This window comes from Heterodontus francisci, unplaced genomic scaffold (assembly GCF_036365525.1).
Source record: "Heterodontus francisci isolate sHetFra1 unplaced genomic scaffold, sHetFra1.hap1 HAP1_SCAFFOLD_980, whole genome shotgun sequence".
NCBI classification, from domain to species: domain Eukaryota; kingdom Metazoa; phylum Chordata; class Chondrichthyes; order Heterodontiformes; family Heterodontidae; genus Heterodontus; species Heterodontus francisci.
Genome location: NW_027141450.1, coordinates 44,174 through 59,914, shown reverse-complemented (window position 1 = coordinate 59,914; position 15,741 = coordinate 44,174). Strand labels below are relative to the sequence as shown.

The 15,741-nt window shown below is 51.0% G+C and overlaps 1 protein-coding gene across 2 annotated transcripts in view; it reads left to right on the top strand.

Annotated features, from left to right (window-relative positions):
- The window catches only part of LOC137363782 (tetratricopeptide repeat protein 33-like), a 73,028-nt gene that overhangs the window by 45,122 nt on the left and 12,165 nt on the right, over positions 1–15,741 (top strand). For both annotated transcript variants that reach the window (XM_068027340.1, XM_068027339.1), the window contains exon 3: positions 3,902–3,983. In XM_068027340.1, the coding sequence (XP_067883441.1) occupies positions 3,902–3,983 (82 nt within the window). The remainder of the gene's footprint in view (positions 1–3,901; positions 3,984–15,741) is intronic.

The following is a 15,741-nucleotide window of genomic DNA, read 5'->3' as shown; positions in this document are numbered from 1 at the left end:
AGTGGACCTGAACACCCAAATCTCTCTGGACATCAATTTTCCCCAGGACTTTTCCATTTACTGTATAGTTCACTCTTGAATTGGATCTTCCAAAATGCATCACCTCGCATTTGCCCTCATTGAACTCCATCTGCCATTTCTCTGCCCAACTCTCCAATCTATCTATATTCTGCTGTATTCTCTGACAGTCCCCTTCACTATCTGCTACTCCACCAATCTTAGTGTCGCCCAAGCAAAAATGTTTCACGTTAAAATGATCAGCCTTAACCAAACTGCTGCTAAACTCCAGAGTAATTATCCTAGTGCTGCCAAATTCCAGGACCACTTCCCCAGTACTACTGAAGCCCAGGATCCTAATGCCTTCCCAGCACTGCTAAATGCCAGGTAACTACGTCTGATCTTGTACCTGTTGTCTACTGCTTGATTGTATCCAGTGCTTTCAATATGTAAGTGATCGAATGGCAATGGGTGGTGGTGGATGGCTGTTTTTCAGACTGGGAGGTGGTTTGCAGTGGTGTTCCACATGGATCAGTTTTGGGTCCATTACTCTTTTCAGTTTTTATAAACAACCTAGACTGTGGTTGAGGGAGCAACCTCATAAAGGTTGCAGATGATACAAAACTTAACAACATACTCTGTAGCAATGAGGATAATTGTAGACTTCAGGATGACCTAGACAGCATGGTGAAATGTGCTGAAGCATGGCAGATGGAGTTCCATGTGGAGAAGTGTAAGGTGATGCACATTAGGAGGACTAATATGGAAAGACAGGATGCTATAAGTGGCATGATTTTGGAAAGTGTAGATGAACCTCTCACCTCCTTGTCCAGGATGTCGAGGTCAGTTATAGTTTACTCTATACCCCACCAGCCAAACCACTTGCCTCCCACAGAGACTGGGGGAGCTCGGACCCCACAGTTTGACATACCCTTGACATTTTGACATGTGCATATGTGGTAACACACAATCCCAAATTATTTTTCTTATTCACAGTCCTTAAAGGTCACGCAGGAGATGGGCTGCTCAGTTTATCCTCTGGGCTAACTGCCTAATGTTGTTCAGTTCTGCTAAGTGTAAACAGTGTATGACACACAGCTGTTTACTGATACAGTGACATTGCACAAATGAATCTGACAAAAAATTTAAATATTCCTTTGTCAAATGTACTCCTGACACCATCCTCGCACTGTCCTCTGCTACAGTTGAATTGGCCCAAAAGGCGCCCACATCCCATGAATGAATAAACTTATCTTGCATTTATATAGCACCTTTCGTTTAGTTTAGAGATACAGCACTGAAACAGGCCCTTCGGCCCACCGAGTCTGTGCCGACCTTCAACCACCCATTTATACGAATCCTACACTAATTCCATATTCCTACCACATCCCCACCTGTCCCTATATTTCCCTATCACCTACCTATACTAGGGGCAATTTATAATGGCCAATTTACCTATCAACCTGCAAGTTTTTTTTTTGGCATGTGGGAGGAAACCGGAGCACCCGGAGGAAACCCACGCAGACACAGGGAGAACTTGCAAACTCCACACAGGCAGTACCCAGAATTGAACCCGGGTCGTTGGAGCTGTGAGGCTGCGGTGCTAACCACTGCGCCACTGTGCCGCCTTTAACGTAGTAAAACTTCCCAAGGTGCTTCACAGGAATGTAACTGGGCACAGTTTGACACAGAGCCACTGGGACAGGTGACCAAAACACTTGCTCAAACAGAGAAGTTTTAAGCAGTGTCTTAAAGGAGGAGAGAGAGGCGGAGAGGTTCGTGGAGGGAATTCTAGAGTTTAGGGTCTACACAACTGAAGGCACGGTCGTCAATGGTGGGGTGATGGATGTGGGGATTGCACAAGAGTTTGTTTTTTCAATTGGAACACTGATTATTTTTATATTGACAATCCCAGGACCTAAGGGGCAGGACACCATCAAGATTGCACAGAGTGAGACAGAAAACGCATTTAATCAGGAAGCAGTGCTTGGATCGTGGTTACAGGGCATAAGAGCCATTCAGCCACTTGTGTCTGTGCTGGTTCTCTGCAAGAGCAACTCAATTAGTCCCACTCCCTCTTCCCTTTCCCCATAGCCTTGAAAATTTTTCTTTTCGGGTGCTTATTTAATTCCCTCTTGAAAGCCTCGATTGAATCTGCTCCCACTGCACTCAGGCTGTTCATTCCAGATCCAGCACCCACGATGTTTAAAAAAAAAAACTTTCCTCATGCCACCATTAGTTCTTTTGCCATTCGCCTCAAATCTGTGTCCTCTGGTTCTCAATCCTTCCACCAATGGGAACAGTTTCTGCCTATCTACTCTGGCCAGACCCCTCATAAGTTTGACCACCTGTATCAAATCTCCTCTCAACCTTCTCTAAGGAGAACACCCCCAGCTTCTCCAGTCGATCCACGTAACTGAAATTCCTCATCCCTGGAACCACCCTCTCTGAAGCCTTCGTTTACATCCTTCCTAAAGTGTGGTGCCCAGAATTGGACACAATACTCCAGTTGAGGCTCAACCAGAGTTTTATAAAGGTTCATTATAACTTCCTTGTTTTTATAATCTGTGCCTCTATTTACAAAGCCCAGGATCCCCTTTTAATCACTTTCTCAACCTGCCCTGACGCATTTAACGATTTGTGCACATATACCCCCCAGTCTTTCTCTTTTTGCACCCCCTTTAGAAATATATCTTTGATTTTATATCGCCTCTCTTGGTTCTTCCTACCACTTCACACTTCTCGACATTAAATTCCACCTGCCATGTGTCCACCCATTCCATTAGCCCCTCTGTGCCCCCTTGAAGTCATCTCCACACAGTTCACAATCCTTCCAAGATTTGCATCATCTGCAAATTTTAAAATTTTGCTCACACACCCAAGTCCAGGTCATTAATATAGATCAAGAAAAGCAGTGCTCCTGGTCCAGTATGAAAAACAATAATTTGCCACTACTCACTGTTTCCTGTCACTCAGCCAACTTCGTATCCCTGCTGCCGCTGTCCCTTTTATTTCATGGACTTCAACTTTGCTGACAAGCCTGTTATATGGCACTTTATCAAATGCCTTTTGGAAGTCCATCAACTGCATTATCCTCATCAACCCTCCCTGTTACCTTATCAAAAAACGAAATCAAGCCAGTTAAACAGGATTTGCTTTTAACAAATCTATACTGACTTTCCTTAATTAATTCACACTTAGAATCTTTAAAGCCTCTGGATTGTAGGAGGGAGGGGGAAGTGAGGATATACAATGAATTACAATGTATAAATCAGACCTCACTGTTTGATTTTATATATTGGAGAGGTTCATACAGCAGTTACATAGAATTATACAATGCACAGCACAGAAACAGGGCATTCAGCCCAACCGGTCTAAGTTTATGCTCCACTCGAGTCTCTTCCTGCTCCTCTTTATCTTACCCAATCAGTATACCCTTCTATTCCTTTCTCCCTCACATTTATCCAGCTTTCCCTTAAATGCAACTATGCTACTTGCCTCACCTACGCTCTGTGATAGCGAGTTCCAAATTCTCACCACTCTCTGGGTAAAGAAGTTTCTCCTGAATTTTCCTATTGGATTGATTAGGTTGAGCCCATTTTCCCATCGAACACTAGAGATCAGTGTCATTGCTGCTGGATGGGACGTTGTAGCAACCTGAATGTTCATGCTAGTCCAGTTGCAGACTGGTCTGGGTCTCGACAGCATCAGGAAAGCTGGCCTCGCTGATCCTACAAAATCTTTTTTTAACATAGTCTTTTCTGGGTCCAGTGGGGAGCTCCCCTGATAGCTCAGCAAGTTTGTCCAATGTTAATCTGGACTGATTCGGTGAAAATTTGTCTCTACTTCCTGTGATGGGCCTGGCAGATGGGTGATAAAGAAGAGATTTTTCTCTTTGCCACAGGTACTGGGAGGCGATTGGTCGGTGGGATGAAGCTATTCAGTTGATGCCGGACTGTGCCGCACTCTACGAGATGAAAGCACAGGTATTATGCCAGTCTCCCAGCTTTAACTCGCTTAGTTCACTTTTCCTTTAGTTTTAATATTTGTTTCATGTGGTTATGTGTAACGTAAGAGCACCATAAGCCCAGCTACCCTGCCTCATTTTGATTGATCACTTATCCCATCCAATGTATTCTCACTGCAGAAAGTCATCTCATTGTCTCTTCACCTCATTTACACTGACTGCTTTGCTTTGTGTCAGCTGTGGTTCAGTGGCAGCACTCGCGCCTCAGAATCAGAAGGTTGTGCGTTCATGCCCCGCTCCAGAGACTAGGGGCTGGAGTTTACCTGACGTGAAAGTCGGTGGCGAACCCGCTTCCACCTAGCCCGGGAATCCGTCCCACATTTTACGGGTCCCTGGGCTTTAATTGTTCTGAGGCGGGACTTCCACCCACTTGAGGGAGGAAGTCCCGCCTCAGTGAGCTGCCGGCCAATCAGCGGGCTGGCAGCTCTTCGTCCCAGCAGCGCCATCGGGTGCAGTGGTCACTGCTGGGACTGCAGCCCAGCCGACACAATGGATCTTGGAGACGAGGTCAGTTGGGATTGCCTCACCAGGGGGATTGGTCCTTCCCTGGTGAGGCTGAGGTGGTCGTTTTGGGGGAGGGTGCGTTTTGGATCCCAGGGGTGGATTGGGAGGCGGGGGCGGGCCTCAATCGGACACCCTGTGCCCGACTGCCATGGCCCCCCGACCCTCCCTCGGGGTGCGAAAAGGCCAGCAGCTATCGCTGGGCGGTCCTTCACGTCCTTAGCACACCCGCTTGCCATGGGTAAAATACCAGTGGAGGCAGGCGGGGGCCCTTAAGTGGCTACTTAAGGGCCTTGATTGGCCTCGGGCAGGCGGGCCGTTCCCACCCCCCCGCCGGCCGTAAACTTGATCGGAGGCAAAAGGCTTCGGGAGCCTCCCGCTCAATTTTACGCTGCCCCCACACCGCCATCCGACCCGCTGGGCTGGCGTAAAATTCAGCCCTTGATCACTTCAGAGGCTGACGCTTCAATGCAATACTGAGAGCACTGTTGGAGGTGCCGTCTTTCAGATGAGATGTTATTAGTCATTTACGGCACAGAAGGAGGCCATTTGGCCCATCAAGTCCATGCCGGCTCTCCATGGAGCTATGCTGTCAGTCCCACTCCTTGGTTTGATCTCCGTGGTCCTGCAAGTCTCTTTTTCTCAGTGGCCATCCAATTTCCTCTTGAAGTCATTGATCTTCTTCGTTTCCACCACCCTTGTGGGCAGTGAGTTCCAGGCCATTACCACCCACTGTGTAAAAAAAAAAAACTTTCTCATATTCCCCCTGCATCTCTAAACCTGTTGTAGTGCTGTACATTTATAATAAATCTCCCTTCAATCTCTTTGGTTCCATGGAGAACAAACCCAGCGTTTCCAACCTAACCTTGCAACTCAAATCCTCCATCTCTGGAACCATTCTGGTAAATCTCCTCTGCATCCTCTCAAGGACCCTCACATACTTCTTGAAGTGTGGTTACCAGAACTGGACACAATACTCCAGTTAGAGCCTAAGCAGATCTTTATAAAGGTTCAGCATAACTTCCCTGCTTTTGTACTCAATGCCGCTAATTATAAATCACAAGATTCCATATGCTTTGCCAACTACTCTCTCGATATGTCCTGCTACCTTCAAAGATTGATGCACATGCACCCCCAGGTCCCTCTGTTCCTGCACACCCTTTCGAACTGTGCCATTAAATATATAAAAACAGAAATTGTTGGAAATACTCAGCAGGTCTAGCAGCATCTGTGGGGAGAGAAACTTTTTTTTATTCATTCGGGGGATGTGGGTGTTGCTGGCTAAGCCAGCAATTATTGCCAATCCCTAATTGCCCTTGACAAGGTCATGGTGAACTGCTGCAGTCCTTGGGGTGTAGGGTTACCAACAGGCAATAGGTGGTGGAGGTCGGGGGTTTGGAAGGTGCTGTTGAAGGAGCCTTGATGATTTGCTGCAGTGCATCTTGTAGATGGTATACACAGCTGCCACTGTGCATCAGTGGTGGAGGGAGTGAATGTTGAAGGTACTGGATGGGGTGCCAATCAAGCGGGCTACTTTGTCCCGGATGGTGTTGAGCTTCTTAATGTTAGAGCTACACTCGTCCAGGCAAGTGGAGAGTATTCCATCACACTCCTGACTTGTGCCTTGTAGATGATGGACAGGCATTGGGGAGTCAAGAGATGAGTTACTTGCCGAAGAAGTCCCAGTCTCTGACCTGCTCTTGTAGCCACAGTACTTATATGGCTGCTCCAGTTCAGCTTCTGGGGTCAATGGTAACCCCAGGATGATGATAGTGGAGGATTCAGTAATGGTAATGCAATTGAGCATCAAGGGGAGATGGTTAGATTCTCTCTCGTTTGAGATGGTTATTGCCCGGCACTTGCATGGCGTGAATGTTACTTGCTACTTATCAGCCCAAACCTGGATGTTGTCCGGATCTTGCTGCAGATGAACATGGGCTGCTTCAGTGTCGGAGCAGTCGCAAATCATGCTGAACAAAGATGTCACGGAACAAAGGCAAAGGAAGTGCTAATAGTTGTATGGACGAATACTTTGTCTTTTCAGAGAGATTGTTAATGGCAGAATAATGAACAGCTCTGTCCAAAAGCAAAATTCTGAAAAACAAGCTTACAGCAGGCACACGGTTTAAAATAAAAAGCATTAAATGCAATAAAATAAAATAAAAGGCAGCCATTATAAATTCTCTGAGTCCAGAGGGCTGTAGCCTGTCACATTGAAAGATGAGGTGCTGTTCCTTAAGCTTACATTGAGGTTCACTGGAACACTGCAGAAGGCCAAGGACAGAAATGTTGGCATAGGTGCAGGGTGGTGAATTAAAATGGCAAGCAACCGGAAGCTCGGGGTCATGCTTGTAGACTGAGTGGAGGTGTTCCACAAAGCAGTCCAATCTATGTTTGGTCTCCCCAATGTAGAGGCAATCGCATTGTGAGCAGCGAATGCGGTATACTAAATTGAAAGATGTACAAGTAAATCGCTGCTTCACTTGGTAGGTATGTTTGGGGCCTTGGATGGTGAGGAGAGAGGAGTTAACAGGGCAGGTAGTGCACCTCCTGCGATTGCGTGGGATGATGACAGGTGTTAGGGGTAATGGAGGAGTAGACCAGGGTGTCATAGAGGGAACGATCCCTTCGGAATTCTGACGGGAGGGGGAAATGTGTTTGGTGGTGGCATCATGCTGGTGGTGGCGAAAATGGCGGAGGATGATCCTTATGAAGGCTGGTGGGATGGAAAATGAGGACAATGGGAACCCTGTCACAGTTCTGGGAGGAAGGAGAAGGGTGAGGGCAGAAGTGCGAGAAATGGGTCGGACACGGTTGAGGGCATGTAAAGCACAGTGCGGGCGAATCCTCGGTTGTGGAAAAAGGAAGAGGTATCAGAAGCGCTATTGTCGAAGGTGGCATCATCAGAACAGATGCGTTGGAGATGGAGAGTGAAATGGAGTCCTTACTGTAGGCAGGGTGTGAGGAAGTGTAGTCGAGGTAGCTGTGAGTGTTGGTGGGTTAAAAAGGAATATTAATCGCCAGCCTATCCCCAGAGATGGGGACGGAGAAGTTGAGTAAGGGAAGGGAAGTGTCGGAGATGGACCAGGTGAAGGTGAGAGAGGGTGGATATTGGAAGCAAAGTTGATTTAGTTTTCTGTTCTGTTTTGTTGACGCTACCTTCAACAGCAGCTTTTTTTGTCTTCCTTTTTCCTCAACCAAGGAGTCCCCCTCACTGTGGTTGACAGGGCCCTCAACCGTGTCTGACCCGTTTCCCTCCCTCCCAGAACCGCGACAGAGTTCCCCTTGTCCTCACCTTTCATCCCACCAGCCTCCACATCCAGAGGATCATCCTCCGTCACTTAAGCCAGCTCCAGTGTGATGCCACCACCAAACGCATCTTCCCTCCCCCCCACCGTCAGCATTCCGAAGTGATCGTTCCCTCCGTGACACCCTGGTCTACTCCTCCATTACCCCCCCTGACACCTTCCCATGCAATCACTGGAGTTGTAATACCTGCCCTTTAACCTCCTCTCTCCTCACTATCCCAGGCCCCCAAATATTCCTTTCAGCTGAAGCAGCGATTTACTTGTACTTCCTTCAATGTAGTATACTGTATTTGCTGCTCACAATGCGGTCTCCTCTACATTAAGGAGACCAAACGCAGATTGGGTGACCGCTTTGCGAAACACCTTCACTCAGTCCAAAAGCATGACCCCAAGCTTCCGGTTACTTGCCATTTCAACACTTTCCCCCCTGCTCTCATGCCAACATTTCTGTCTTTGGCCTGCTGCAGTGTTCCAGTGAACATCAACGCAAGCTCGAGGAGCAGCACCTGATCTTTCCATTAGGCACTCTACAGCCTTGCAGACTGAACATTGAGTTCAATAACTTCAGAGCATGACTGGCCTTTTTAAAATATTTTCTAACCATGTACCTGCTTTTCATGTAGTCAGAGCTGCTCATTATTCCGCTATTAACAGTCTCTCTGGATTAATGCTTTGTCTTTCACCACAAGCATTAACACAGGCTTTGCCTTTGTCCCAGGACAGCTTTGTTATTAATCGCCAGCTTTGTTATTTAGTCTCTCCTGCCCTATCAAACGCCTTTCCCTTTGATCTCTCCCCCAACCCCCTCCCCTCACTTGATTCCAGCTGGTCTTTATCTCCAGGCAGCTGGAATACAAAGGGTGGAAGGGACTGTATACCCTTCTCCAGTGTTCCTGTTTCATGGAATTGCACCTGTGCTGTAGCTGTCCTGGGATTGTTTGATGGGATAATGTAGAGGGAGCTTTACTCTTTTTCAAACCCCGTTTTTTTTTAGGTGGCCTTTATACCCCAGGCCCCTTTTATATATTTTATGTCGAGGAGGTCTTTATTCCTCAGGCCCCCTTTATTTATTTGATTTTTATACACATATTTTAAAAAATAACTTTAATAACAAAAAACTCAAATTAAAATGCCATTCTCGGCGTTGACAATGCACTCCAGTCCCTGCGGTGCCCTCTGGTCGCGGAAGGCCTCAAGTGTAACGGCAGAAATCGCATGCTCCTCCAGGGACACCTGGGCGCAGACGTAATGGCAGAAGAGGGGCAGGCAATCGGGGAGGACGGACCCCCTGACGGCCCGCAGCCTGGACCTGTGAATTGCCACCTTGGCCAGGCCCAGGACCAGACAGACGAGGAGATCCTCCTCGCGGCCCACTCCCCTCTGCGCCGGATGCCCAAAGATCAGGAGCGTGGGACTGAAGTGCAGCCGAAACTTGAGGAGCAGCCCCTTCAAATACTCAGAGGGGCTGCAACCTTGCACACTCCATATATACGTGGAACACAGACTCGTCCGGGCCGCAGAAAGTACAGGCAGCCTGGGAGTCCGTGAGCCTGCTTAAAAGTCTATTACACGGGACTGCCCTGTGCAACACTCTCCACCCCAGGTCCCCGATGTAAAGGGGGAGGACTCCCACATAGAGAGACCTCCATTGGGGTTTCCCCTCGCCGCCAGATGGTAACGCGGACCGCCAGGGCGTGTCCGGCCGGCTGACAAGGGCGAGGAAGTGGAGAGTGTGCAGGAGCAGCTCGTACAGGACATCCCTCTGCGCCGATTGGAATGGCACGGAGGGCATTTCCAAGAGGCAGCTCAGGTTGTGCGGGACCGGCTCCCAAGGAGGGTTTCGGGGCCTGGGTCCGATGAGTAGTTCCGGCCGAACGGGTGTCAGCTCCGCGCACCTGAGCCCCCTCGCCACCCACAATGATGGGCGTCCCGGGGGCTTCGGCTACTCCTCCGCCCGCCGGACCGTCCCCGGAGTCGGCCGTCCGGACAGCCGAGGCGCGCTCCTCCGCTGGCGGGGGAGCGCCCTGACTGGAGGCGACCATGCTCCAGACTCTGAATAGATCCCGGTATATACCACAGGGCAAGAATTATAGCTGGGGGAAAGGAAATTATGACGCGATTAGGCAAGATTTAGGATGTGTAGGATGGGGAAGGAAACTGCAGGGGATGGGCACAAACGAAATGTGGAGCTTATTCAAGGAGCAGCTAATGCGTGTCCTTGATAAGTATGTACCTGTCAGGCAGGGAGGAAGTTGTCGAGCAAGGGAGCCGTGGTTTACTCAAGAAGTTGAAGCGCTTGTCAAGAGGAAGAGGGCGGCTTATGTTAGGATGAGACGTGAAGGCTCAGTTAGGGCGCTTGAGAGTTACAAGCTAGCCAGGAAGGATCTAAAGGGAGGGCTAAGAAGAGCAAGGAGAGGACACGAGAAGTCATTGGCGGATAGGATCAAAGAAAACCCTAAGGCTTTCTATAGGTATATCAGGAATAAACGAATGATAAGAGTTAGAACAGGGCCAATCAAGGATAGTAGTGGGAAGTTGTGTGCGGAATCAGAGGAGATAGGGGAAGCGTTAAATGAATATTTTTCGTCAGTATTTACAGTAGAGAAAGAAAATGTTGCCGAGGAGATTACTGAGATACAGCCTACTAGGCTAGATGGGATTGAGATTCACAAGGAGGAGGTGTTAGCAATTTTGGAAAGAGTGAAAATAGATAAGTCCCCTGGGCCAGATGGGATTTATCCTAGGATTCTCTGGGAAGCCAGGGAGGAGATTGCAGAGCCGTTGTTGTTGATCTTCAAGTCGTCATTGTCGACAGGAGTAGTGCCGGAGGACTGGAGGATAGCAAATGTTGTCCCCTTGTTCAAGAAGGGGAGTAGAGACAGCCCTGGTAATTATAGACCTGTGAGCCTTACTTCGGTTGTGGGTAAAATGTTGGAAAAGGTTATAAGAGACAGGATTTATAATCATCTTGAAAAGAATAAGTTCATTTGCGATAGTCAGCACGGTTTTGTGAAAGGTAGGTCGTGCCTCACAAACCTTATTGAGTTTTTCGAGAAGGTGACCAAACAGGTGGATGAGGGTAAAGCCGTGGATGTGGTGTATATGGATTTCAGTAAGGCGTTTGATAAGGTTCCCCACGGTAGGCTATTGCAGAAAATACGCAAGTATGGGGTTGAAGGTGATTTAGAGCTTTGGATCAGAAATTGGCTAGCTGAAAGAAGACAGAGGGTGGTGGTTGATGGCAAATGTTCATCCTGGAGTTTAGTTACTAGTGGTGTACCGCAAGGTTCTGTTTTGGGGCCACTGCTGTTTGTCATTTTTATAAACGACCTGGATGAGGGTGTAGAAGGGTGGGTTAGTAAATTTGCGGATGACACGAAGGTCGGTGGAGTTGTGGATAGTGTCGAAGGGTGTTGTAGGGTACAGAGGGACATAGATAGGCTGCAGAGCTGGGCTGAGAGATGGCAAATGGAGTTTAATGCGGAGAAGTGTGAGGTGATTCACTTTGGAAGGAGTAACAGCAATGCAGAGTACTGGGCTAATGGGAAGATTCTTGGTAGTGTAGATGAGCAGAGAGATCTTGGTATCCAGGTACATAAATCCCTGAAAGTTGCTACCCAGGTTAATAGGGCTGTTAAGAAGGCATATGGTGTGTTAGCCTTTATTAGTAGGGGGATCGAGTTTCAGAGCCACGGGGTCATGATGCAGCTGTACAAAACTCTGGTGAGGCCGCACCTGGAGTATTGCGTGCAGTTCTGGTCACCGCATTATAGGAAGGATGTCGAAGCTTTGGAAAGGGTGCAGAGGAGATTTACTAGGATGTTGCCTGGTATGGAAGGAAGGTCTTACGAGGAAAGGCTGAGGGACTTGGGGTTGTTTTCGTTAGAGAGAAGGAGGAGGAGAGGTGACTTAATAGAGACATACAAGATAATCAGAGGGTTAGATAGGGTGGATAGTGAGAGTCTTTTTCCTCGGATGAGGATGGCAAACACGAGGGGACATAGCTTTAAGTTGAGGGGTGAAAGATATAGGACAGATGTCAGAGGTAGTTTCTTTACGCAGAGAGTAGTAGGGGCGTGGAACGCCCTGCCTGCAACAGTAGTAGACTCGCCAACTTTAAGGGCATTTAAGTGGTCATTGGATAGACATATGGATGTAAATGGAATAGTGTAGGTCAGATGATCGGCGCAACATCAAGGGCCGAAGGGCCTGTACTGCGCTGTAATATTCTAATTCTAATTCTAATTCTAAAAAGACAGGCAACACCCTCAGCGGCACGGCGAACGGACTCCGCCGGGAGCTGCGTGTCATCTTGAAGGCAGTGACGCTGGCAGAAAAAATACGTCACCAGCGCACACCATCTGGGAGGACGCTCGACGTACAGGTATCTCCACAGGGTCCGAAGGCGGAGAGTCGCAGCCTGGGCGCGGAAGCACACCAGCGACTGGCCTCCCTCCTCAATTGGGCAACTCGGACCACGGCAGAGACCCAGTGTTTCCTCTTGCCCCAAAAGAAATAGACCAGCTTCTTCTGGATCTTGGTGGCAAATGCAGGGGGCGGGGCCATAGTGACCAACTGGTACCACAGCATCGAGGCCACCGGTTGGTTTATGACCAACGCTCGGCCTTTGTAGGAAAGCACTCGGAGCAGTTCTTTCCAGCGCCCCAGCCGAGTGGTGACTTTCGTCTCCAACTCCTGCCAGTTTGCTAGCCAGGCTTCCTCCAGCGGGGCTAAGGTAGACTCCCAGATAGAGGAGGTGCGTGGTGCTCCACGCAAAAGGTGTCAACTCCTCCGGCAGGGAGTCCACCTGCCACTGACCCAACAGGAGACTGGAACATTTCTCCCAATTGATCTTTGCGGAGGATGCGGCAGAAAAGGTCTGCTGGCAGTCGCACATCCTCCGCAAATCAACGGGATCTGTGACCGCGAGGAGCACGTCGTCGGCGTAAGCCGAGAGGACGACCCGCATGGCCGGCTCGTGCAGAGCCAATCCTGTCAACCTCCTGCGAAGCAGGCACAGGAAGGGCTCCACGCAGATAGTGTACAATTGGCCGGACATGGGGCATCCATGACGCACTCCTCTCCCAAAGCGAAGGGGCGGCGTCAAGGATCCGTTAACTTTGATCTGACGCTCTGCGGTGACGTATAAAAGTCGGATCCGGGCCACAAAATGCGGCTCAAATCCGAAAGTGTGCAGAGTCCCGAAAAGGTAATCGTGATCCACCCTGTCAAACGCCTTCTCCTGATCGAGGGAGAGAAAGACGACCGACTGACCAGTCCTCTGGGAAAGATGGTCCTGGACAAGGTGGATGTTGTCCTGGATGGACTGGCCCGGGACCGTGTAGGACTGGTCGGGGTGGATCATATGGGCCAGCAGGGAGCCCAAGCGGGTAGACATAGCCCGAGCAAAGATCTTATAATTCGTGCTGAGGAGGGAGACCGGACGCCAGTTTTTATTGCCCCTCTTCGGCAGCCCTGCACCACGAGAGGGGCATAACGCCTGGTCGCCAGGCTTTCCCCCAGGACCCGCGCGTAATTGTCCCCCAGGACGTCCCAGAACGCCCTGAGGAACTCCACGGTCAGCCCGTCTAGCCCCGGGGATTTGTCCCTCAGCGCGCCCTTCTTCTCTTTGTACGCCTGCCACAGGGCCGGGTCCACGACGCCATGACCGAAGCGGGACTCCAAGTCGAGCACCTCCCTCTCAAGGCGCCCGATCTCGGCTTCCCGCCTCTTGGTCGACCCCTTCGCGTACTCCTGATAGAAGACATGGATGTGAGTCTTGCCCACATCCCACCATAGCTTCAAGGAGGGGAAGCCTCCTGCTTCCTTCTCCAGTCGACCCAGAATCAACGGAACGAGTCCTGGAATCGCTCATCCTCCAGCAGCCGGTTATTAAAGTGCCAGTATGTAGACCCCACCCGCATGCGGAGCGGAGTGAACTCCGCCCACACCAGGTGGTGGTCCGAGCACGGCACCAGCCGCATGGAGGCCGCTGAGATGCGGGAGACGTATGCCTGTGAAAAGTAGAGGCAGTCGATTCCGGACCCCCCCCTCCCCCCCCTCGAGACCTCCACGTGAAGGCACTGGAGTCGGGATGGAGATTCCGCCAGATGTCCACCAAGTTGAGGGAGCTGATCAGTCCCCTCAACATCTCCACCGACGCTTGGCGGCACTGGGGACCGGAGCGATCCCCACCTCGAGGGTGCAGTTAAAATCCCCACCGAGGATGATGCACTCGCCGCTATCGATGGAGCTCGAGAGCGGACACTTCTTCAAAGAAGCATGCTTGCAACACGCCGGGCCTGGGCACATATACGTTCACAAAGTGGAGCGGCACGCTACCCAGGCGAACGGCGAGGTGGAGCAAGTGGCCCGGCACTCGCTGCTTGGCCCCCAAGATCTCCGACTGAGAAGTCGGGGCCAACAAGATAGCCACCCCACTAGAAATAGGGGTGAGGTGACTCATGTATTTCGCACCCTACCACTCCAGGAGCCAGGTGGATTTGTCTCCCGGAACGGTGTGGGTTTCCTGCAGAAAAACCCTTCCCTGAGGACTGAGAGATTGTGAAATCTGCGGTGAGACCCCCTGGTGCCGTTGAGGTTGAAGCTGGCTATGCTAATCTTCATGTCAAAGGTACTTAAAAACCGTCACCAACACCTCACTGTGAGGAGGGAGCTCCCCCGGCAACCCATTGAGGAACGCATTAAATCTGTGCCTCTCAACCAGTTTCACGCCCGCGCCCTTGGCCGCTTTCTTGAGGGCGGCACGGACGGACTGGATGATCAGCACCAGACTCGACCAATGGCCGAGGGCCAGCTGAACTTTATTGCGGCAACCCCTGCATGCCGTGTGGAAATCCCGGAGTTCCGCCGTGGGGGTGGGAGGCACGAGGGACTCCACCACCTCACTGGCGATGGAATCAAGGTCTTCCTCCGTGCCCCACACCCCATCCCCCTCCTGGTCGTCACCGCCAGCGGCCGACACACCCACCACACGCTGTGGGGTGTATGTCCCAGCCACGCCAGCTGGTCCCACCTCTGTCACGATTCTCCCCCCCCCCCCCCCCACAGGATCGATGGTGGAGGAGTCCTCTCTGGGTTCTAGAATGGAACTGGAGCCTGTGGGCGCCAGCGGTTCAGGACCCCCTTCCATCTCCGTCCCCAGGCCAATGAGTGGTCCAGGGGAGATGTAAGTGTCCAACTCCGCAAATCCAGCCGGAGTCGGGATCGGAGGTGAAGAGAGGAGGCCATCTCCCGTCCTGTCAGCGCCCACCTGACCAGCAGGCGGGGAATTACACAGATTGGCCTTTGGGTCGGGTTCATCCTGGGCAGGGGCGTCAGGCTGTTGAGAGGGTGGCCCCTCACAGGTCTCGCCCTCACCCAGGACACCTGACCCATTGGCCAAAGGAATGATTTCTCCTGTGGGGTCCACAGACTCCCCTACCAAGGGCGGGTCGCCCACCTCCGGAGTTGACAAGATCACAGGGGGATCTCCCCCACCTCCATTCCGAGGGGTGGAGGGTTCACGCCCAGGGTTCGAGGCCCTGATCGTGCTGGTGGCAGGGGGAGCCTGAGGACCCACATCAGGAGATGTACCCTGTGGTTCAGGGCTTTCATCAGAGGAGGGACGTCTCCTCTTATTTCGGGAGGGGTGCGGAGGCTCAGAGACCTCCATGTCATCAGGGGCCTCTGCCTCCGCACCCACCTTTTGCCTGGTCACCCTGGGCCTGATCCCAGCCCTGGGGCAGGTGGATTCCCTGGGAGCGGGTCTTGGGCTGAGTTCAGGCTCGGGTTGTGCCAGGGGACATGTCTCTTGACGTTTATTTTTCCTCCGCGCCTTCCTTCCACTTGGATGGGCTCCCCCCTCCCTGCTGGAGGCCGTGAAAACCACAGTCTCCGGCACCGACT